The sequence below is a fragment of the Neoarius graeffei genome, chromosome 10 (genome assembly GCF_027579695.1).
Source record: "Neoarius graeffei isolate fNeoGra1 chromosome 10, fNeoGra1.pri, whole genome shotgun sequence".
NCBI lineage: Eukaryota > Metazoa > Chordata > Actinopteri > Siluriformes > Ariidae > Neoarius > Neoarius graeffei.
Genome location: NC_083578.1, coordinates 36,603,383 through 36,628,997, shown reverse-complemented (window position 1 = coordinate 36,628,997; position 25,615 = coordinate 36,603,383). Strand labels below are relative to the sequence as shown.

The 25,615-nt window shown below is 45.5% G+C and overlaps 1 protein-coding gene across 3 annotated transcripts in view; it reads left to right on the top strand.

Annotated features, from left to right (window-relative positions):
- ikbkb (inhibitor of nuclear factor kappa B kinase subunit beta) overlaps window positions 1-25,615 on the top strand; it is a 270,093-nt gene that overhangs the window by 169,742 nt on the left and 74,736 nt on the right. For all 3 annotated transcript variants that reach the window (XM_060931748.1, XM_060931749.1, XM_060931750.1), the window contains exons 15-16: window positions 20,296-20,357; window positions 20,453-20,556. In XM_060931748.1, coding sequence (XP_060787731.1) covers window positions 20,296-20,357; window positions 20,453-20,556 — 166 coding nt within the window. The remainder of the gene's footprint in view (window positions 1-20,295; window positions 20,358-20,452; window positions 20,557-25,615) is intronic.

Sequence of the window (25,615 nt, the reverse complement as noted above, 5' to 3'; positions counted from 1 at the left end):
AGGGTTGGCAGTTAGAGGGGTATTCAATGAGAAGTGTAAAAAATTTCCATTCAGTGAGAAGAGTGAAAACTCCTCCCACTGCCATCTCTGAATCCCATCAGATTAATTCTTAATTCTATCAGGTCAAGTCACAATGGGTAAGGTCATGCTTTTTTCACACATTCCAACACTGTTCTAAAACTGCTTTTTAAAACAGCTTCATTTATCTGCTATTTGACTTTATTTTGGTATTTGACTCTATTCAGTGTCTTGAAATTAACTCTTGTACTGTTTTACTCAGTTCAGAGCCACAACCAACTCTGTTACACGATTACTCTAATTTTGCTCCCACTCCAACTTCAAATTTTACTCTCTAAACTCAAAATAGAGCAAAATTAACTATTTTTGAGGAAAATGGTCAAAATGCAGGCACTCACGGATGTAAATGCAGGGGAGAGTGGGGAAGCAAACAGGAAGCGTAGTCAAATCAGAAAGCAAACTCGTAGTCAGAAAGCATGCAGGGATTGGTCGATTGGCAAACAGAATAGTAGAGAGCAGACTAAGTTAAACAGGTAAATGTAGCAAAGGTTCAGGAAACTAGAGACAGACAGACAAGGCTCAGTATGACTGGGTAAACACAGAACGATACTTCACACTGAAGGTGTGTGAGGGAGAGGCTTAAGTAGCACTGCTAATTAACAGTTAATGACAGTCAGCTGAACTTGAGAGAGAGATGGGGGCACTGCGAACTTTAGACATTGTAGTCTTGGAAAGCCATGTTTGTAGTTCGCTTAGAGTTTCGACTCATAATGCCATTACTGACAAATACTTTTAACTCTGGAAAAATTGCTCAGTTATTTTTCCTGTCTATGTACTATGGCACACGCATATCAACCGATCTGCTCATAATAAATAGAAGAAATATTTACGCTTACTCGAGTTGATCTTCGGCTGGATCGAGTCAAAGTTAAAAAAAAAAAAAGGCACCGCTCATCAGTGTTGCAGTTCTCAAGATTGAATTTATTCGCTGTCCTGAAATTGAATCACTGTCCTGAATCATGAAATCAATCATGAATTGAATCGCTGTTCTGAATCATCTGCATAAAATCCTTGTGCCATCTCACAAGTTTTACCTCCAAATAGCCTGAACTATGTCTGACAGATTTTATCCTGTTTACAGTGGGCATTCCCACTGCGAAAGAGAAACCAATCAAAACCAAAAGAGTGAAAGTGATTATCATGCCATTACCATGTGAGTTTTCTTTTATGAATGTGTAAGTGGGTGCTCAGCGCTCCGACTCCGGTGTGACTAAGGTGACAAGTGTTATGTTTCATCTAATTTAAGTAATTTAAAAACTATATTATTTGGCAGTGGGAACATAGGAAAGTATAAAGTTTCTGTCAATATGTTTATCATGCTTGTATGATTAAAAACTCACAAAGATATTTATCTAAATACATGACCTACTCATTCTAAACCTGTTGAGCTTTGCCGGCGAAGCTCTCGACCCCAGAGGGTTAACCTCTATGGAGTCATTATCAAGGTCACTGATGTCATTGTTGCTTGAGTGCTCCAGGGTGTGATAAAGTCTTTGGAGTCACTTTCATTAGTGCTCCATTATGTTGTAACAACAGTCATTTAGGGTTATTAGAGTTGCTGGAGTCACATGAGGCCATTTGTCACCAACCATTGTTCTTGGAGGCTAAGGTGTGAAATCTCCTGGATAGGGATGAAAAGGCAGCATTGTAAGTGGGAGATAGGTGGTGTCACAGACTTCCTCCTCTTTTGAGGGATGGTTTTTCCAATTTCACATAAATGGCTTCCTTTCAGCGCTGTCAAGTGCCTTTCAAGTGCCTGCAATTGCAATTGCAGTTTCACCTGAGCGGATACCGGTAGTAGAACTCATCACAGCCACAGAGACAGCCATCAGGAACAACAACCTGACCAACACGGAGTCAGAACAACTTAGACTGAAGATATCAGCTGCCCTATCCAGTATGAAAGCACCCCCCTCCAACCTCACCAGCCAAGAAAGGAGGGCTCTTGCAGTGCTTCAAAGAGACCGGAACATCACCATCCTTCCTGCTGACAAAGGGAGATGCACAGTGGTGCTAAAAACAGCGGACTACCACTCCAGGATGACCAGTCTCCTCAGCGATACAGCCACTTATGAAACATTGAGGAGGGACCCCACAAGTGGTTACAAAAGGAAAGTTGTTAGCTGTTTGCAACAACTAGAAAGGGACCAAGCCATCAACTGATCTCTTTACTACAGATTGTATCCTGGGGAAGCCGTGCCTCTCATATACGGACTCCCCAAGATTCACAAAGAAGGAGCTCCTCTCAGACCTATTATCAGCGGTATAAACTCGGTCACATATAACACTGCCAAACACCTAGCCACCATCTTGGCTCCTCTGGTTGGGAATACACCATATCATGTAAAAAATTCCCAAGATTTTGCTACTAAAGTTGCAGACCTCAAACTAGATTCAGATGAAACCATGGTTTCCTACGATGTCATTTCTCTGTTCACCTGCATTCCCACCACAGAAGCAGTCGAATCTGTAAGAAAACGACTCCTTCAGGATAGCTCCTTACTGGATAGAACGAAACTCACCACGGATCAGATTTGCACCCTGCTTGACCTCTGCCTGACTACCACTTATTTCCAGTTTAATGAAAGTTTCTACAGATAGAAGCATGGATGCGCCATGGGATCACCGGTGTCCCCTATTGTGGCCAATTTATACATGGAGGAAGTGGAACATATAGCTTTGACCACTTTTGCAGGAGTTGCTCCCAGCCATTGGTTTAGATACATGGATGATACCTGGGTTAAAATCAAAATCCATGAGGTGGAAGCTTTCTCGAAACACATCAATGCAGTGGATAGCAACATCAACTTCACTCGGGAGGATGTCAGTGGGAATAATCTAGCCTTCTTGGATTGTGATGTACACATTAGACAAGACAGAAGCCTTAGTATCGAGGTCTACCGGAAACCCCCACACACACAGACCAGTACCTACTTTTTGACTCTCACCACCCACTGGAACATAAATTGGGGGTCATTAGGACCTTGCAACACAGGGCTCAGAACATTTCTACAATGTTAGAGGGGAAAGAGAAGGAGCAGAATCATATCAAGAAAGCACTTCAGAATTGCGGTTATCCCAACTGGGCTTTCCTAAAGAGCATAAAAAGGAACATAACTGACAAGGATGATAACAGGAACAAACACAAGAACATTGTCATTCCCTATATTTCTGGTCTATCTGAGAAACTCAGGAGGATCTTCTACAAACACAACATTCCGGTACATTTCAGACCCAGTAACACCCTGAAGCAAAAACTGGTCCACCCTAAGGATAGAATACCCAGACACAAACAGGACAACGTAGTGTATGCAATTCAGTGCAGTGAGGATTGCACGGATTTGTATATTGGGGAAACAAAACAACCGCTATACAGGCTCTTGGCTCAACACAGGAGAGCCAGCTCCTCAGGCCAGGACTCAGCTGTATACATTCATCTTAACAACAAAGGACACTCATTTCAGGATTGTAATGTATGCATTTTAGCCAGAGAGGATCGTTGGTATGAGCGAGGAGTTAAAGAAGCCATTTTTGTCAACCTGGAACAGCCATCACTGAACAGAGGTGGGGGTCTAAGACATCATTTATCATCCATCTACAATGCAGTCTTGGACACTCTTCCCAGATGGCTGGGTGTATGCCAGGACCCAGCTGTTTTCGGTGACTCACAGGAGGACAGAGAGAGTCAGATTGCCATTAATGGGCAATCCTTTGATCACCCTAATGACTCGCCGTTCACACCCAGCCTCCAGTGACCCACACCAACATGATGCCTCAATGACACCTTAGATGAGCTGGTCATCAGAATTCTGATTCTGATCCTGATCCAGGAGAGGATAAATATCTGATACTCCCTATTAGTCAGACAGAAATGAGGAAGCCTTTCGGATGAGAGGTGAAACGTTTTCAAGAATCTTCAAGCAAGTCCAGTTGCCCATTTCTACCACCCACAGTTTACTATGACCTGGATGATTGAGAATCTTCACAGACATGCCAGTGAAAGGTGGTTTCCACAAGGGACTGGAATGGCTTGAGATGATTTTTTTTTTACTTCCGGCCCCAGCTCTGCCTTCTCTGGAACTACTGATGCCAATGCCATGGGGACCCCCTTGTTCCAACGTTTTAATAGGTTGAGATGGTAAATTTGCAATGCCCCACCCCTATCCAATTGCCTCACCTCATAGTTGACATCCTTGACTTGCTGTGTGACCTTGAAAGGCCCTTGCCACTTGGCAGCTAATTTGGAGCTCAATGTGGGCAATAATACAAATGCTTTGTCTCCTGGTGTGAACTCTATAAGGCGCGTGCCCCTGTCGTACAGCCGGACTTGACGTTTTGTGCCTGTCGTAAATTCTCCTGGGTTAAGTGTGTGAGGGTGTGGAGTTTTGTGCGCAGGTTGAGAATGTACTGAATTTCGTTCTTGCTAGGTGAAGGTCCCTCCTCCCAGTTTTCTTGTAGCACATCCAAAATGCCATGCAGCTTATGCCCATATAATAGCTCAAATGGTGAAAAACCTGTGGAGGCTTGCGGGACCTCTCATACTGCAAATAACAGGTGCTTGAGCCATTTATCCCAATTACGTGCCTCCTCACTTACAAATTTCTGAATTAAGTTTTCGAGTGTTTGATTAAACTGTTCCACTAAGCCATCCATTTGTGGGTGATAGACACTGGTGTGGATAGACTTAATTCCCAATAACCCATACAGTTCATGCAGTGTGTGTGACATAAATGTAGTGCCTTGGTCTGTCAGGATTTTTTTCAGAATCCTGACCCGAGAGATTACACGGAAGAGCGCTCCCGCAATACTGTGTGCTGAGATATTGCGGAGAGGCACCACTTCCAGATATTGCATTGCATAGTCCACCAGAACTAAAATAAAGCAATATCCCAATGCTGACCAATCTAATGGCCTGACAAGATCCATACCAATTCTCTCAAAAGGGGTCTCGATTAGAGGGAGAGGGTGCAAAGGTGCTTTTGGAGTGGCCGCGGGATTTACTAATTGGCATTCACGGCATGCCACACACCACTGACGGACATCCCTGCAAATCCCTGGCCAGTAGAACTGGGCCATTATTCAGGCTAGTGTTTTATCCTGCCCCAAGTGTCTGGCCATGGCATTAAAGTGAGCTGCATGGAATACGAGTTCCCTATGGATCTTTGGGATTAACAGTTGGGTTATTTGTTCACTGGTTTGAGTGTCCTGCATCATTCGGTACAACCTGTCCTTAATAATAGCGAAATATGGGAAGGCTGGTGTCGCACTTGGCTGGAGAGTTTGACCATCGATTACTCTCACTTGGTCAAATGCATGCTGCAGAGTCTCGTCTCGCGACTGCTCTAACAGGAAGTCCTCAAGGGAATTCCCAAAAGATGGAGGAGGGGCGAGCTGCTCCTCACTCCTCGTATCGCCCTGATGCAGTGCTGATGTAGATGGCTCTGTGACAGCTTCCCTGGTCAATGCCACATCAGGATCTTCCTGTGGCATACTAATGCAGGACCCACCTCTTACTATGCATTCCATCAATTCTTTGAACCCTGCCCAATCAGTCCCCAAAATCAGTGAGTGGGTGAGACAAGGATTAACCGCTGCCTTTATTCTATGCTTTTCTCCCCGAAATAGAATATGGATGGACACTAATGGGTAGTTGTGAACATCCCTGTGCACACAGCACCTTCACCACTTGTGCTCTCCCCAATGGTCTCACCTTGCACCAGGCTTTGGTTGATTGAGGTCTGATTACAGCCGGAATCGACCAATGCATGATATGTATCCCCTTGCACACGTTACGCTCTGGCCCGATCAAGGGCGGTCTGTGGCCCATCAGGGATCTGGACCACCACTCCCACCTCCATTGCAGAGCACTGACTCTGAAGATGTCAGCACACTGGCCCAGGCTTCCCCTCTGCACCGGTGTTATGGGCATCACTCACCTGAGGGGGAGAAGACACAGACACGGAAGGGAAAAATGGGAGGACACCGTGGGTGCATTGGGCCAGCTGGGGGGGAGCTGGCCCACGCCTCCACAGTGGGGGAACAGGATGGGGAAGGGAAGAAGCTGAAGGGGGAAGGAGAGGAAAAAGGAGAAGAGGTGACATCCTCCTGCTGTCAGAACCGCTGCCAGGTGGTCCTCTGACAGTTCGATGGCTTGTTCCAGCAACGCTGGGCAATGACACTGGACCCATTCCACCGTTCCTCCCGGAAGTCATGTGATGAACTGCTCCAGTGTCACCAGGTCGATGATTCCCTCAGCATCGCGGTCATCCACCCTCAGCCACCGCCGGCAGGTGTCCTGGAGCTGTTGGCCAAATGCAAATGGCCAGCTGACCTCCTCCAACTTCAGCATCCGGAAGCGCTGATGCTGTTGTTCCAGGGAGTGGCTGACACACTGTAGGACGGATTGCTTCAAGTTGGCATATATAAGTCAGCTGTTGGTGGGGAGCTGCAGCGCAGTGAGCTGCTCCTCACCAGTCAGTAGTGGAAATAGGCGCGCTGTGCACTGCTCGACTGGCCACCCCTACACTTCGGCCACTTGTTCAAAGAGCACTAGGAAGGCTCCTGGATCATCATGCGGGCCCATCTTTGTAAGGGTGAGGTGGGGAGGGTCTGCTGCGGTGGCGGTCGAGGACCCCGCAAACACAAGCAGGTGCCAGAACGCCTGGCGATCTTCCTGCTAGGCCAGCACCAATGCTTCGATGCGTTGTTTCTGCTCCTTCCAGAGGGCAATCAGCACTTAATGCTGGTTCTGCTGAGCAGTAGCGAGGATATAGATGAGGTCCTTGAATGGTGAGGACTCCATGGGGCTGGCTCCCTTCAGTACTCCCGGGTTTCGGCACCACTGTAATGGTTTCCCTGATGTGGGTGGAGTACAGAAGTATAGCAGGCGGGAGATAATGTTCACACACGTTTATTTAAGCTTTTCGGCTTCACTTTGCTCAACTCTAGGACTCACGCACGTGCACACAGTCGTGTTCTGGTCCTGGGCTCTCTTCTCTGCTCTCCCACTCCTTTTATGCCCCACCATCACTGCAACAAACACACACACACACACACACACACACACACACACACACACACACACACACACACACACACATTAATTGACAACAGGTGTGACGACTTGGCCACTCCCCTTCCCCTACCCTGCCCTCCATTCACAAAGTGACACTTGGGCACGCCCCTACTGCCACAACCAGATAAATGAAGCTGTTTTAAAAAGCAGTTTTAGAACTGTGTTGGAGTGCGTGAAAAACATTACCTTACCCATTGTGACTTGACCTGATGGGATTAAGAGTTGATCTGTTTAAGAGATGGCAGTGTGAGGTGTTTTTCACTCTTCTCATTCAGTGGAATAGAAATTTTTTACACTTCTCATTGAATACTCCTCCCACTGCCAACCCTTTATCCCAAAACAATAGGATACATGTTTTTTAATGGCCAGTTAATTGTCAATCAATGGAGCAGATTTAAGTTTTCGTGCTTGATACATTTCGAAGACTGAACAGAATCACCTCAAGTGACCAAAACTGTTCGACACAATGAGTAAGGTCATGTTTTTTTCACACATTTCAACACAGTTCTAAAACTGCTTTTTACAACATCTTCATTTATCTGTTATTTTTTTTAAAGTACAATCATGATGTACATATTACATAGATATTATTGTAGCTGAACTTGTGCTAAATATAAAAATGTCATATGACTTTGAAAATACTGCTTAGATTTGTTGAAATTGACAACAAAATCAGAGCATGCCAAAATCATTAGAGTGCCAGAAAATACCCTCAGACCCCAGAGGATTAAGGGCCTCCCTCAGGGGAGGGAGCACAAACACCAAGAACAGCAGTCATTCACAAATGGCCTTGTGACTCCAGCAACTCTAATGACCCTCAAATGACTGTTGTTACAACATAATGAAGCACTAATGAAACTGACGTTTAATTCATCAATTGACAAAGACTTTATCACACCCTGGAGTACTAGAGAAACAATTACATCAGTGGCCTTGATAACGACTCCTCAGAAGTTAATTACCTGGGTATTCACACCAGCTGGTCAGACTAGCCCGGTCTAGTCAGAAAAACTGATGAAGTGAACTGATAAAGCCTTTTGGATAAGAAGTGAAACATTTTCAGAGATATAAAACCAAGTCCAGTTGCATTCAATTCAGTTTCCTTGAGGTAACTATGAATGTATGAAATTAGAGTATTCACAGACAAAGAAGAGATGAAATAGCTGGCTATACTATTTGGGCAGACAGCTTAGTTAGGCATTAATTTTTATACGATACATTAAAATCATACATGTGGTGACTCTTCTTCTGTTTCCCTTGGCCACTTACAGAGCAGGTTACTTGTAACAAGTGTGATATGAAAAACTTCTCAGAGAACAAAATTCTTCAAACAAAAAACCTTTATTAATCCAATACTGACCATTACAAATTACATTTGGAAACTGTTACTCCTAACTTGACCATCTTAATTGCATTAATACAATACCCACATCCGTCCATTATCTGTATCCATAATTGTAGAGCCAAAGCTAATGCCAAGGCTTGCGCACAGGAGCACAACTCTTCTCCGGTTCACGTGTCTAACAGGTTTGCTCTCCTCAGTGAAGCACCTGCTGAGAAACCTGAAAGAGCTCTGGTTATAGGAAACTCATTCTTACGGCATGTGAAATTAGCTAGGCCTTTAGGGGCACCAGCAGGTTTAGTCAGGTGTATACCAGGAGTCAGGGTACCGGACATAACAGGTAATATTAGGATCTTAGGCAAGCATTGGTTTTCAAAGATTCATGTAGGAGCAAACGATTATCACCTTTGTCAGTCAGAGGTTATGAAGAGTAACTTTGTGGAGGGGTTTAAATTAGTGAAGGCGATGTCCATTACTGTAGTATGCTTGGCCCCATCCCAATGTGATGTGGCGATGTAGTTTAGAGCAGGTTATGGTCGTTGAACTGCTGGTTGTACAGATGGTGCTCTGAAAACAATGTGGGCTTTATAGATAATTGAACTTGTTTTGAGGGCAAGGCTGGCCTGTTAGAGTGGGACAGTATCCATCCAATTCAGGAAGGTGCTGCTCTCATTTCTTGCAGCATAGCTCCTAGTCTCAGAACAGGCCTAGTTTATTTGTAACAATCCAGAGCCAAGGCCAGCGAGCAGACAAGCAGGCTAAACCAACTGTCTGTTTGCTGCACAAAGTCGTCACTCAGGCTGCACTATATTGAGACTGTATCTGTTCCCTGAGCTATACAAAAAGTATAGCTCAGAAATACTCAGTCTTTTCTAGTAATTTAATTAATATAAAATTTGATCATACTGGCTGTACAGCCACTGCCAGCACCTTTGATCTGAAGGTAGGACTATTAAATATGTGGCAGATCACAGAATCCAGGGACACATGTCGGCCCAGGGGCATTTTGAGTTATTGACAGATTCAGAAAGTACAGTTTCTAAGCTTTCCAATGATGCCTTCCATGTGGAGATCTGACAATATTTGAAGAATGTGTGGCCTTTTGAAAGTGTATACTTCTTAAAACAGAAAAGGGAGAAAATCGCCCTCAAAGTTTTCCATCTCAGCTACTCTGGGTGTAGGGCGGGCACATAATGCTGCTCATTTGCATGACATTAAGGAAAGCCCTACCCCCTACGAGCTAGCATGATACTACTTTCATGTAAACAAAGATCACCACGTCAATTTTCCTTCCATGCAAAGTATGCCCAACACAATTATGAAGTACAAAAATAAGTCCTAAAGTATACTTTAACGTTTTGTGGTTGAAAAATTACTCACACCGTAAGAAAGAAAGATAGCACGATGATGACACAACTAACACAACACTAGTTTCATGTAAAGCCTCGGTCACAACCGGCCGTATGTGCTCCTACAGCCGGTCTACATGCAAAAAACGCAAGAAACACACGGAGAGCGCGCATGAAACGCACGAGAGCGCGCGTGTGAAAAGCACGAGAGCGCGCATGTGATGTGCTGATTTTTGAGCCGCAGACCGGCCGCAGAGGTTCTTTGTCATGTCAAACAAACTCTACGGGTGCTTACGTTTTTTTCAGGTTGCAAGACAAACTTACGGCCAACGCGCGTCTTTCTCCGTGAACAAAAAAAAAACGCAGCGATTTGGGAAACACCAAAAATCACACGGCCAAAAAATCGTACGTCCGGTTGTGACCTAGGCTTAACCAAACCACAACACTCTCCGTTACATGCAAAAATAACCACACAGCCTTAGATTAATAAACTTACCCCATCAGAAAGAGAAACGGCGCCTTGCACACACCAATGCCTCCAATGGAATGTAATCCTAGAACGGTCCATGTATCATCCGATCATTCAAGTATTCCATTCAATCTGGAAAACGAGGTTGCGGTTTTTTTTGCTAGAAATGGTGATCTCCGATGTAAATACCGAGTGTCTGTTTGCTTCGCGGTGTTTGCTCCTCTCCGCTCTGTTTAGTAACTCATTCCATAGTGAAATCACACGCCTGTATGCAGTTAAGTAGCCATGCGCTCAACTCAGATCATACAGCTGATTCGTGGAAAAAAAAACAAAAGACTTAAATCATCATGTGAATGGCCCATATGGTAATTTACCCACACCCCCCAGCAGGCTACAGTCCTGACAAAAACGAGACAATTTGCAACAAAAAATGTATGCTTTTCCAACAAAACAATCTATTATCTGAAATACTGATTGCATTCTTCAAGATCTCAACTTGCACATGATGGAAAAAAACGAGGGTTATGTATATAACCGCGGTTCTATGAGTTTCGGATGACCGCCAGAGGCGGTGCTTTCAGCACATGGATATCCATCACACGAACGTGCAGGTCGAGTAATAGTAACAACAAAGTCACGTGTGACCTGGGTGACGTCACCCCGTGACCCCGGCATAAAAGACCGGTAAACCCAGGAAGTGACCTCTTGGCAAATCTTCTCGTGTACACTCCGAGTGACTGCCAAGCTCTGGCGGTCATCCGAAACTCATAGAACCGCGGTTATATACATAACCCTCATTCTATTTCGTTTCTACTGACCGCCAGAGGCGGTGCTTTCAGCACATGGATGACTAATACCAACCAGGTCATGAGGAGTGCCTACCCGTACCCAGTGCTGCTGCGACGGGCCTGGAATGACAGCCGTCGCCACAGGATTATGTGGGACGACATTAAGACGGTAAAACCTGGTGAAGGTGCAGCTGGAAGCCCAGGAGGCTGCGCTGCATATGTCTGAAAGGGGCACGCCCTTCAGTGATGCCCATGAGGCTACCACGCCCCGTGCAGAGTGCGCCCTGGCAGCCGGAGGAATCGGGAAGCCACTGTGCCTGTAGGCATGTAATATGGCCTCGACTATCCACTTGGATAGCCTCTGCTTAGAGAGCGCCAGACCCCTCGACGGTCCTGTGTGGCACAGAAACAGGGCGTCACTCCTACGGAAGCCCTCTGTACGCGACACGTACACCCTGAGGGCGCGAACTGGGCACAAAAGTTCCGACCTCTCACCATGGCCCGCCTCGAACGCCGCAAGGCTAAGGGGCTGGTTGACGAAGGTAGCAGAGAGGGTCTTTGGGAGGAAAGAGGGGTTAGGCCACAGGGTGACCCCACTGTCGCCGGAGTGCCACTGCAGGCACTCCCCACTGACTGACAGCGCGTGTAGTTCCCCGACGCGCCTCATCGATGTAATGGCCAGAAGAAAAGCAGTCTTCAGGAAGAGCCATGAAATGTCTGCCGTGAGCAGGGGCTCAGAACGGTGCGTCGCAGAGAGCCTGCAGCACCAATGAAGGTCCCATGTGGGTACCCGGCTCCGTCGGGGGGGTCTCAACCGGAGAGCACCCTTCAAGAAACGTGCCACCAAGGCGTGGGACCCCACGGTCCTTCCCCCAACTCTGGCATGCTGAGCAGAGATGGCAGCTGCATAGACCTTGATGGTGGCAGGGATAAGACCCTTATCAAAGCAGAGACTGGCGGAACAGTCAAATGGTCGGCAGGGGGCAGCATGTAGGCTCCTCCCCCCGAGTTAAGCACCAGTTGGAGAAAAGCCTCCATCTGTTGGCATAGAGGGCATTGGTGGGGGGTGCCCGAGAGCTTGCAATGGTATTGACCACTGCCGGCTCACAAGGACCTCGCAGGGGGTCCGGCCCTTCAGCGGCCATACCCAGAGCTGCAGACGGGCTGGATCCGGGTGCCAGATCTGCCCTCCCAGCTGTGATAGCAGGTCAGTCCTCACTGGCAGGCACCAGGGGTCGCCGTTCAGAAGTTGCAGCAACTTGGGAACCACACTCTGCCCGGCCACCGGGGGGGGCGAGAAGCAGCAGCCCGTGGTGGTCCATCGCAACCCTGTGTAGGGTTGGCACGATCAGCAGCAGAGGGGGGGAGGCATACAGCAGTTGCCTCGGCCAAGCATGCGCCAGCGCATCCTGGCCCAGGGGACTGGGGCCGTGGAGGCTGAACCACAGAGGGCAGTATGTCGACTCCTGGCAGGCAAAGAGGTCCACCTCTGCCCTGCCAAAACGTTCCCAGATGGCGAGAACCACCGCTGGGTTGAGTCTCTATTCCCCGGGATCGGGGTCCTGGCGGGACAGCAGATCTGCTGCCCTGTTGGCAGTGCCTGGCAAGTACATGGCACACAGGCTCAAGAGATGTCGATGGGCCCACCGCAGAAGTTGGCCAACCACTTCCAAGCACTGGAGGGACTTTGTGCCTCCCTGGTGGTTGATGTGGTACACTACCGTAGCGTTGTCCGTCCGCACCAGAACGTGTCTGCCGGTCAGGCCTAAGAGGAAGTGCTGTAGGCCGAGGAACACAGCCCGTAGCTCCAGCACGTTGATGTGCTGCGCCCGTGCAGCACCGGGTGGAGGTGGAGACCCTTGAACCACCTCTGAAGCGGCATAAGTCCAGAAGTCCCAGCGGGACCAGAGAGGAGGCTGCCGTAAGCATGCCCAGCAGGCGCTGAAAGGTCTTCAGGGCGAGTGACCTACCCCGTCCGAAGCGGCCAAGCAGTAGGCGGATGTTGTGGATCCTGGTCTGGGAGGGAGTTACCATCAACGACCTCGAATCCAGGTGCATGCCCGAGAAAGTCGTCTCCCGGCTGGGCACCAGCGAGCTCTTCTTGTAATTCACCCTGAGCCCCAGCTCTACGACATGCGAGAGCACAGTCGCGATGTTGGTGCGGGCCTGAGCTGCTGACCGTGAACAGACAAGCCAGTCGTCCAGGTAGGGCAGGACACGCAAACCCCTTGCCTGAAGTAGTGCCGATGCCGCTGCCGCACATCCGGTGAACACACGGGGTGCCAGCGGTATCCCAAAGGGCAGAACATTGAACTCGAAAGCCTGGCCCTCGAAGGCAAACCGCAGGAACTGCCTGTGGTGTGGCACAATGGGAGCAAGGAAGTAGGCGTCTTTCAGGTCGAAGGTGACAAACCAGTCGCCCGCCTGGATGTGGTGTAAGACATCCACTGTACGCAGCATGCGGAACCTCATGGTCCTCAAGTGGGAATTGAGGGACCTCAGGTCGAGGATCGGGCGGATACCGCCATCCTTCGGAACCAGAAAATACCTGGAGTAGAACCCACCTTGCTGTCTCTGCCTGTCGACGGGAGAGACTGCTCCTTTCTCCAGGAGGGTGGCAATTCCCTGCCGGGGGACGAGGGACTTCCCCGGATGGCTCACGGTGGTGTTTGACCCCATGAAACGTGGTGGACGGCGGCAGAAATGGATGCGGTAACCCTCGGTGAGGGTCACCAGCACCCAGGGGTCAACGCTCTCCAGCTTTGGAGCTGTTCGCTGAAAAAGTGGCCGACCGCCGGCGCGCTGATATCAGCGCCGTCCAGAGCGCCCCCGTCGGTCACCATGGGGGTGACGAGGAGTGGACTGGGTGTAGGGGGCGGCACCGCGGGTCCGGGAGGTGGTGGGGTGGCGAAAGTCATCAACCCGTCTGGTCTCCTGGCGGGTGCGTGGCCGAGACAGAGTTGGTGTGGGCCCCCTGAAGGACTGGGCAGCATTGCCATGGTGGTGGGCCTGGCGGGGGCCAGCGAACTGCTGTTACGCCTAGATGACCTGGGCACTCCGATCCAGGGCTTGCTGAGTGGCTTCGCCAAACAGCTCCCCGGGGACAACAGGGAGAGAGTGCAGCACACGCCGGTCGGGCTCGGCCAGAGGGGACTGTGCCCGCCATATCTGCTGGCGGCCGAGGGTGAGATACGACATCAGCCGGCCCAGTTCCCGCGACGAGTAGGCAAAGGCCTGGAGCCGCGTCACACAGCTCCCGTGATGCCGCGCTCGTCCCCTCCAGCGTCTGGGGGTCCATGACACCTGGCTGGCAGAAGGGAACTTAAATAGGGCGAGAACGCTCCAAGTAAGTAGCCCAAAATAAACTATCAGGCGGAAATAAAAAATAAACGACCGGGCGAACACACCCGTGGTCGGGAATATTAACAAGGATGGCGCCGTGCGCTACAGAACTGATAAACAGCGGCGAGAAACACCGCTTTAATTTAAATGAATGAAGACCGCTTACCTGAGCGACAACAAACCGGCCTCCAGCAGCGAGGACATGCCTCGGAGGGCTAGTCAGCTAACTCCACCGAGCGAGAGCGCTCAGCTTAACGGAGTAACGCTTCTCAATGTTGGGCATCTGCAGGAAGCCATAGGTAGGGGTGTCCTGCATTGCCGCCAGGGCCCTGCAGCGGGAACACTGCCCCCTGTGGCGGAGGCTGAAGATTCGCCAGCAGGGCCTTCATCTCCTCCAGCTCGGTGGACATCACCTCCACCTTCTGAGCCAAATCGCCCGAGCGCTTCTTTTTCGCCTTAAAAGCGAAGACGTGTGGGGGAACCCACGGCGCTTGCTGGGCCCCGCTGCTGCAGCCGACACCGTGTCCTGTCCCCCCGAGGCCCGGGGGATGTCAGACGGAGAATCCAGCCGAGCCAGCCCGGCGGTCCGCGCAGCCACGCTCAGGCACATGCAGTCTGCGCAGGCCATGTCCGTCAGCCCCTGCCGCAGGTGATCAATACCCAGGCATGAGGGGCACTCGCGGTGGCCGTCCTCCGGTTCGAGGGGGGGAAGTTGGCGCAGCGAGAGAGAGGTCCATGACGCCTGGCTGGCAGAAGGGAACTTAAAAAATAGGGCGAGAACACCCCAAGTAAGCAGCCCAAAATAAACAGTCAGGCGGTAATGAAAAACGACCGGGCGAACACACCCGTGGTCGGGAATATTAACAAGGATAGGCGCCGTGCGCCACAGCACTGATAAGCAGCGGCGAGAAACACCGTTTTAATTTAGATGAATGAAAACCGCTTACCTGGGCGACAACAAGCCAGCCTCCAGCGGCGAGGACACCGCCCCGGAGGGCTAGTCAGCTAACTCCACCGAGCGAGAGCGCTCAGCTTAACGGAGTAACAATACGAATACAACACACAAGACCGCCGGCCTGTGAGCAGGCCGGAGACAAGGCTACACAAAATAAGGCGGTTAATAATATTAACAAAGATAGGCGCAGTGCGCCACAGAACTGATAAACAGCGGCGAGGAACACCGCTTTAAATTAAATAAATGAAAACCGCTTACCTGAATGAGGACAAGCCGGCCTCCAGCGGTGAGGACACCGCCCCGGAGGACTAATCAGCTAACTCCACCGAGCGAGAGCGCTCAGCTTAACGGAGTAATAAATCAATACGAATACAACACACAAGACAGCCGGCCTGTGAACAGGCCGGTGGCGAGGCTACACAAAACAAGGTGGTTAATAATATTAACAAGGGTAGGCGCCGAGCGCCGCAGAACTGATAAACAGCGGCGAGAGGAACGCCGCTTTAATTTAAATAATGAAACCCGCTTACCTGAAGCGAAAACAAGCCGGCCTCCAGCGGTGAGGACACCGCCCCGGAGGGCTAATCAGCTAACTCCACCGAGCGAGAGCGCTCAGCTTACGGAGTAATAAATCAATACGAATATAACGACAAGAGTTGGTGGACTTAGCGCAGTTTCTTGGAGGGTGCATAAGCACAGCCCCAACCCTACGGGTAACGAAACTACCTCAGCGCTTTGTCCAAATTTCAACCCAACTCGCAACCTGCAAACGCGAGAAGATGTAAGAGGTCACTTCCTGGGTTTACCGGTCTTTTATGCCGGGGTCACGGGGTGACGTCACCCAGGTCACACGTGACTTTGTTGTTACTATTACTCGACCTGCACGTTCGTGTGATGGATATCCATGTGCTGAAAGCACCGCCTCTGGCGGTCAGTAGAAACGAAATAGAACAAAAATCACAAATTTCAAACAAAAAAAGCTTCTTTTGCAATTATCTCGGATTTGTTTCGGCCGACGTGTGTCCCTGGATTCGGTGAGGGGTCACATATTAGATTTCTTACATCTAAAGTGCTAATTGTGAATGAACTTATTACTGATCAAGAGTTTAATGTACTGTGTTTAACAGAAACATGGATTATACCAAATGAATATGTAGCATTAAGTGAAGCTAGTCATCTTGGATACAATTATATACACCAGTCACGTCTAACTGGTAGAGGAAGAGGTGTCACGGTTATTCATAATTATTATCTAGACATAACACAAAAACCCTGACATAAATACAATACGTTTGAAGTTCTTCATACCAACATAACATACGTAGCCACAAAAATGGTCTACCCAAGCAATTCCATTACCTATTATTGACAGCCCCCTGGGGCCATATTCTGAATTTCTTTATGAATTTGCATATTTCATCTCAGACCTGGTTGTTTCCTTAGACAAAGCCTTAGTTGTTAGAGACTTGAATATTCACTTTGATAACTTGGAAGACCTTCTGAAAACAGCATTTGTGTCCATTCTAGATTCCATCCATCCATTATCTGTACCCACTTATCCTGTTCTACAGGGTTACAAGCAAGCTGGAGCCTATCCCAGCTGACTATGGGTGAGAGGCAGGGTACACCCTGGACAAGTCATCGCAGGGCTAACACAGAGAGACAAACAACCATTCACACTCATGGTCAGTTTAGAGCCACCAATTAGCTTAACCTGCATGTCTTTGGACTGTGGGGGAAACCCGGAGCACCCAGAGGAAACCCACACAGACACGGGGAGAACATGCAAACTCCACACAGAAAGGCCCTTGTTGGCCGCTGGGCTTGAACCCAGGACCTTCTTGCTGTGAGACAATAGCGCTAATCACTACACCACCGTGCCGCCCACAATACCCACATCATTAATGCTAAATGAAATGTAACATTAAATCATACATAGGGATATTTTATACAAGCAGAACCATGGATGCCTGGGTGGGGGGTAATTCCTAACTGCGACAGCAATATAAGTATCAGGGCGTTTATATTAATGTTTAACAAATTACTAAATGAGAAGAAAAACAAACCTCTACTGAACACATCAGTCTCTTAAAATGGTTCCTACAGTAAGTCAGGAACACATTCTGACTAAAAACATAGTTCAAGGTATGCTTACTTCTCAAGGGAATTTTTACAGCAAGGAGAAATACCCTTCAGCAAATCCATTCCAGTATCATGAAACTGTCTGCGAAAATTTTAACTAAACCATTGACTAAAATTAGAAAAAAAAATTTTAAACTGAGTTCTTGGCTAAAACAAAACAAAAAAGACTGAAGTGTGACTAAAACCAACTACAATGTTCAGTAAGCAACTAAGACTAAAACTAAGTTTAAAATCCTTGTCAAAATTAATACTGTTACCAGACTTGCTATTCAGAAGAGACATGGCATGGTAAAAAGAAGTCTTGACTTAAAAAATTTGAAAGTGCACATGATGATGCTTATCTGTCTTTTAATGACTGTATGCATAATAGTTGTGTGTGTGTGTGTGTGCATGCATTATAGTTTTATGCCTATGGCTACAATGAGATACACTGCAACCCTGCTATAACAAACTCCTTTGGGCATGTCCAAATAGTTCATTACACTGAAAAGTTTGTAATACTGAAACGGACCCACTTGTTACACCAAAAACTCGTATGCAAAATTTTAGGTACTTTCTCCTTATCATGAATTTCTCCTTCCGAATCACCATCGCAGTTCATTGATTGAGTTAAAAGATCCTGAATGGAGGCGATGATTTCTTCGTCTGTTATATAAATGACCGAGGTTACCGGTGTATCGTTGTCACTGTCCACCCATTGACTCGCTGTTTTCTACATATTCACCATTCAGTTCATTCGTGTGTTGCAAATCACCGATAATGTCATTTATCACGCCACAGGGCTAGGTGGGGTTATAAAAACGCCACTGCTGTGCTTTAACTAGGTGTTAAGTTGAGCAGTATCATCAATCATTTCGTCTTTTTATCACTCCTTTGATCACCGTTCTCGATAATTGTTAGTTATTGATACTGAAGCTAGGCTAGTTAAGCCTTTGTGTTATGGCATTAACACGTATTATTAACTTGACTGCAGACTTGATTACTTATTGTTGTGTCATGTACTGTAAGCAGGTGAATGATGGAAGTAATTGCAAGAAGAGTGTTTATTTACAACCAGGCAGGCAAACAGTTCAAAAACGGAAGACAAAGGCAGAGTCCTGAAGTGGGCAATGGTCAAGCAAGGTACAAACAGAATGGCAGAGACAAAGATGAAAGGCAGAGTGTTAGGGTGGGTGGAAGTATGATGAAGTTAGGATCCACAAGAACAACACAGACAGTAATACAATAAATATGATTTAATTCAGGGAAGAAAGGGTGTGGCAAAAAAGTAAATATACAGGACAAAAAAATAAATGGCAAAAGTAGTCTGGACAAAATAAGACAACTTGACAAAAACATGACAGGCAAAGACAAAAACGCTGGTGTAAAAAAAGCATGAACAAGAAGACCCTTAGTGCAAGAAACCATGAATCTGAAATAACCCTTCGTGCAAAAAAACCCCCACCATGAACCAGAAGAAAGCTAGTGCAAAAACCATGAACAAGAAAAATCACTAGAGCAGCACAGAACCAGCTAAAGACACAAACGAGACCTTCTAGTAAAGTCTGAGTCTGAAAACAGCTTATTTATACACAACAGTGAAAACCAGAAAGTGAATACGGGTGATGGAATTCCTGTCCCGGATCAGGATCGGCGCTGGCGTGAGAGATCCGTAATCTCCAGAGTGGATGTCCAGGCGGAGCATGACACAGAGTCCAAATGCACAAAAGAAAGTCAAAACCAGACAGAAAACACTGCAAAAAAAAAATTGTATCTTAGCAAATGAAAATATCTTGAAAATAATTGTGTTATGTCCCCAGTTCAATCTAGGGGTACCAAAATGAGGACACAACAAAGAGAGGAACAAATAGTCGACAGACTTCGGCAAAAACATTTACTGGGAAATTTATTTACAAATAAGGATACATAAAAAGTAAAAAAAAGAAATAAAGAAATAACAAAAACACAGGACGCGAATACAAACAAAATGAGTAGCTCTCTCCCCCCCGTGGGTGACGTCACAGCGTTGGCTTTTTAAAAGGACAGGACACCAAATACCAACCAATCCTGCGCTGCTCTCACCAGACTCCAATTGGTGGTAATTTGGGCCCATCCGCCACCCACGGGATCTACAAGAGGAGGGAACACAAAACAAAAGCAAAATCAGAAACAAGAAAACTATGGGGTCGTAACAATTGAAACAATCTAGCGTTTCCTATTAGAAGAATACAAGACACCAATTCTGAGATTAGTTCTAGATTGCAACCAACTTATTTTAAGATGTCTTATCAAGTAAAAATATCTGTCCATGCAGCAAGATAATTTCACTAGTATTCAGTAATTTTCTCCTCAAATTCAGTTTTCAGTTTTTTGCAGTGAATGCACAGATATGAGGCTTGGTAATGTAAGCTACAAGATACAGCATGTGTACTTCAGCAAGTCTGTGTCTTTAGAGAATCCTTATAAACCCATTCTGTGATTCCACTCTCATCTGGAACAGGTGCATAGTAATTAGTGCTAATGGCACTGCGTGCGCTGTGTTCAGAGAGCCAAAGCACATGGATGTGACAGTGATTTTTTTTTTTTTTTTAAAGGCTCTGAATCATTGTCACTCAAGGCGGGGGACACAATTTTAATTTGTTATATGTGAAAGTTTGGAGTAAAAAACAGAGTTCATTATAGTGGGGTTGAAGTGTACCATGCTATAAGGCTCGATCTTAATTGTTTCATAATAGTCATCACTGGTTGCTCTTCAGAAATAATCCTGTTGTTACAGCTTCAGAGAAGTTACTAAGTGTCTGGCGAGAGATGGAGCAAACTGCACTCAACCATGGCCAGGTGAGTGTTTCTGTCATTCTAGAATATTACACAGGAGCCAATATTATTACGCTAGATATTTGCGTACTGTATGTATGCATTTCTCTGTGTATCAGACAGAGGACGTGACTATGTTGGAGGAAGAGATGATGAAATTACAGACTGATATAGTAGACCTCCAGAGACACCCCTGGAGGAGTGGAGAAGCTCTGGAGTCTCTGTGAGTTCAAGCAGACAGACAACACATGCTCACTGTCCACATTCATGAAGTTATCCAATCAACCAATCATGTGGTAGCAGCACAATGCACAAGATCATACAGATACAGGTCAAGAGCTTCACTTATTATACAAATTAAACATCAGATTCAGGAAAAAGTGTGATCTCTGTGACTTTGATCGTGACATGGTTGGGTCCACATGGGCTGGTTTGAGTATTTCAGAAACTGCTGATCCAGGATTTTCACACACAATAATGTAACACCTTCCTGAGTTTGGGCAGTGAGGAACTGGGAACAGGCACAACAGTTCAAGGTGCACTTTATTTTAATTGTCACTTTTCAGTGAGACTAACACACACACACACACACACATTATATATATATATATATATATATATATATATATATATATATATATATATATACACATTGAGGAACACAGCTCACTCTCTCGTTATTGGCCATCTGCAAGACACACAAAGATACAGTGGTGCTTGAAAGTTTGTGAACCCTTTAGAATTTTCTATATTTCTGCATAAACATGACCTAAAACATCATCAGATTTTCACACAAGTCCTAAAAGTAGATAAAGAGAACCCAGTTAAACAAATGAGAAAAAAATATTATACTTGTTCATTTATTTATTGAGGAAAATGATCCAATATTACATATTTGTGAGTGGCAAAAATATGTGAACCTCAAGGATTAGCAGTTAATTTGAGGGTGAAATTAGAGTCAGGTGTTTTCAATCAATGGGATGAAAATCAGGTGTGAGTGGACACCCTGTTTTATTTAAAGAACAGGGATCTATCAAAGTCTGATCTTCACAATACATGTTTGTGGAAGTGCTCATCAGGCTGGAAAATGTTACAAAACCATCTCTAAAGAGTTTGGACTTCACCAATCCACAGTCAGACAGATTGTGTACAAATGGAGGAAATTCAAGACCATTGTTACCCTCCCCAGGAGTGGTTGACCAAGAAAGATCACTCCAAGAGCAAGGTGTGTAATAGTCGGCAAGGTCACAAAGGACCCCAGGTTAACTTCTAAGCCAGTGGTTTTCAAAGTGGGGGCCGCCAGGGGGCGCTGGGGGGCCTCAGAAAGTTGGAGGGACGATAACAAAAAAATTGCGGAAAAAAATATACTTTTTTAAAATAAATATTTTTTTTTTTTTCATTTAAATTTTTTTTATTGAATTTTTCAGACACACAGAAATAAGTACAGGTTCAAGATACACGTTTTTTCTTTTGGTGTGTTTTGGTGTTGGCATCCTCTCATACACAAAAAAGAAGGATTGTGAAATCCAAACAAACATGACACATAAGGAATCCATAAGAAAAGAAACAAGTCCACCAAATGAATGATGCAGGGTGCTGCATTTAGGCTCTGGTCTGCTTTGTGTAGCTCCAAAAAAGTTCCCAAGAGCTCCTCCCTTCTTCTTCTTTGCCTTTCAGCCTGCAGAGCATAGTTTCATAGGACGCTGTCTCCACCATTGCAGCCAACCACTCCCTCAGATTAGGAGACATAGCTGTCTTCCAATGTCTTAAAGTCACTCTGGAAGCTGTAGTCAGGCCCACCATGATAACAGAAAATGTTCCTTTAGATACATTTGGTAACTGAGACCTGTCCCCTATAAGACACATCACAGGAGTCAAGGGGATTGCTAAGCCACTCCATTCACTCAGGAAGTTCACAACTTCTGCCCAAAATGGAGCCACTAATGTACACTCCCATATACAGTGCAAGAAGGTTCCCAATCCTGTTTTACATTTCCAACACTTATTGTCAGTCAACAGTTTCATTCTATGTAATCTCACAGGAGTGTGATAGTATCTGTGTATAATCTTGTACTGTGTGAACTTCCCTCGTGCCTCTTTTACATACTTCCCACAGCCTGCCAGCATATCCAGCCATTTCTCCTGAGCAATATTTATTCTCAGATCCCTCTGCCACAACAGCTTCACATTAGTGGACTCCTCACTTACAGAAAAATTTGTTATTTTGTAAAATTGTGAAGCTGTGCAGCGATCCAGTGGCATTTTCATATATTCCATAATGAAATTCTCTGAAGAGTTACTAATTCGGGAATTTACACAATCCCTGATTTGTAAATATTTCCAGAAATGACGCGGTACGCGGTGGTCCGGACTACTGTTGTGGTCCGGACCACGCCGTTTTCAGGTGTGGTCCGGACCACCAAGTTCAGAAGACAAATAAAAAGTCTTACTGTGAAGTTGGTAAAATTATTTTTTCACTTCCCTCGTGGCAGCTCCCGCTTTTTTACATGCGTTAGAACTGGTATCTTTTATTGCGCGTGTGTTTTACGCATGCATTTCTCTTCCGGTTTGAGAAAAAATAACAAATGATGTACGACTTTGTAAAAAAACTCGTATTAAATGACAAACACAGTATGATTTTGGTAAGTTTTTATTTATATCGTAATATAATACAGCATACGGTGAACCGGACCACAATCCAGGAAAAATAATTAATTAATGCCCTCGTTTTGTATGGAAAATACGGTGATCTGGACCACCGCATACCGCGTCAAATGTTGTTTCCCTTCTAGTTTAAAATGACTGATTAATTCCTCATAAGACATAAATTGTCCATTTTTGTATAGATCTCCTATTATACATATACCTCTTGAGTGCCACTGCTTCCAGTACACCGACACTTTACCAATATGGATGGCAGGATTAAACCATAATGAAGCGTAAGGCTGTACATAGTGTGAAACCTTATACATTTGATGTACTTTGGCCCATACTTCCCTAGAGTGGACTAATACTGGACTTTTTATGTCACTGCGCTGAGAGAGTATCTCCTTTACACTAAATGGTGAACACAACTCATTCTCAATGTCCATCCACTCAAACCTGTTATCTGTCAGTTTCCAATATTTGGCCAACTTAGCCATTTCAAAAGATATGGCATATAACCTTGGGTCTGGTAATCCTAAACCCCCTTTTTCCTTAGAAGAACAAAGTTTACTTAGTTTGATCCGAGGTTTTTTGCCTTCCCATAGAAACTGTTTGACCACATCATCATATTTCTTAAAAATAGTGGGTGGTATCGTGATTGGCAACATCATTAATAGGTAATTAAATTGAGGAGCTATTATCATTTTGATAATATTAATTTTCCCCCACAACGTAAGTTTAATCCTCACCCACTTCTCCAGATTTGTTTTGATTTTTTGTAATAGAGGATTAAAATTTAGCCAAGGCAGCTCTCCCAGATCTTGACTGAGTTTAACACCGAGATACTTGATGCCTTTGGATACCCACTTAAATTTAAATTTTTCCACCATGTGAGGGAGGCATAATGAAGTTAATGGCATTGCCTCAGATTTATTCCAATTAACTGTGTAACCTGACAGTTTAGAGTAGGACTGAATAGTTTCCATCAAGTATGGCAGGGATGTGCCAGGGTCCGTCACCACAGCTAGAATATCATCCGCAAATAACAATAGTTTGTGTTCTTGGCCACCACACTCAACTCCCTTAACACTTGTATTTTTTCTAATACTGACAGCCAGAGTTTCTAAAAAAATTATAAACAGTAGGGGGCTCAAGGAACACCCTTGACGGGTCCCTCTAGAGATGCAAAAGAAGGGTGATATTAGTCCATTAGTTATTACTGCTGCCTTTGGTTCTTTATATAATATCTTTACCCACTGAGAAAAACAGGGACCAAACCCAAAATGTGACAAAGCAGAAAAGAGAAAGCCCCATTCTACTTTATCAAAAGCCTTCTCGGCGTCTAAAGAGATGGCAGCTATGGGAACATCCTTAGAATGGGCAAGCCACATTAAATGTATTAACTTCCTCATGTTATCTGTGGAGGATCTATTCTTCATGAAGCCTGCTTGATTTTCATGTATAATATTGGGTAAGACTTGTTGAAGACGCAGAGCCAATACTTTGGTCAATATTTTACAATCCACGTTAAGCAAGCTGATTGGTCTAAAATTTGCTGGGTCTGTTGCGTCTCTATCTTTTTTTGGAATCAAAGAAATTAAAGCTTCATTAAATGTTGGTGGTACATGGCCTTTCTCAAAAGCCTCCTGATACACCTTAACCAACACTGGGGCCAAAATGTCTATGTATTCTTTATAATACTCTGCAGGAAATCCATCATTACCTGGAGATTTCCCAGTATTCATCAATGATACAGCCTTCCTTATTTCTCCTTCTGTTATAGGTGACTCTAACTTCCTCGCTTGATCTATATCAAGTTTGGGCATGTCAATATTAGAGAAAAACAATTCCTGCTCCCTTTGATTATCATCGCAAGATACTGTTGATGTATATAGTTTCTCATAATACTGTTGGAATGTTTTGTTTATGTCTGTTGTTGAGGTTACCAGTTTATCCCCTTGTCTAATTGCTGAAATTAGACTTGAGGAGTCTTTACTTTTCACTTGTCTGGCTAATATCTTACCAGTCTTTTCCCCACCCTCATAGAAATTAGTTTTTAATCTATATAAGGAGTATTCTACTTTTTTATTGTAGATTTCCTGCAGCTGAAACTTAAGTTTACATAGTTCCTGATATTTAGATTCTGAAAATTTCAGTGCCAAATCATTTTCCCTCAATTTAATTTCATCTTCCAATTTTCTAATCTTATTTAGGTTTTCCTTTTTCTTCAAAGCTGAGTGCGCTATCAATTTCCCTCTTATGTAGGCTTTTGAGGCTTCCCAAACTGTTGAAACATTCTCTATACTACCTATGTTTAGCTCAAAGAAAGATTTCAAATCTTCACCTAACAATGTCCTAAAGCCTTGATCTTGTAATAAGGAGGTATTCATTCTCCATCTGGTGCTCTTAACCATATCCGATCCAGCCATCATACACATTTCCACCGCTGCATGGTCTGTAATGGCAATACATCGTATATTACAACTACTTACACTGTTAATTAAGGGGCTTGCAATTAGAAACATATCGATTCTGGAATGTGATTTATGGCAATGGGAAAAAAAAGTATATTCCCTCTCCCGAGGATTGGTAAGTCTCCAGACATCTACAAGCGCCATGTCTTCTTTTAACATGTG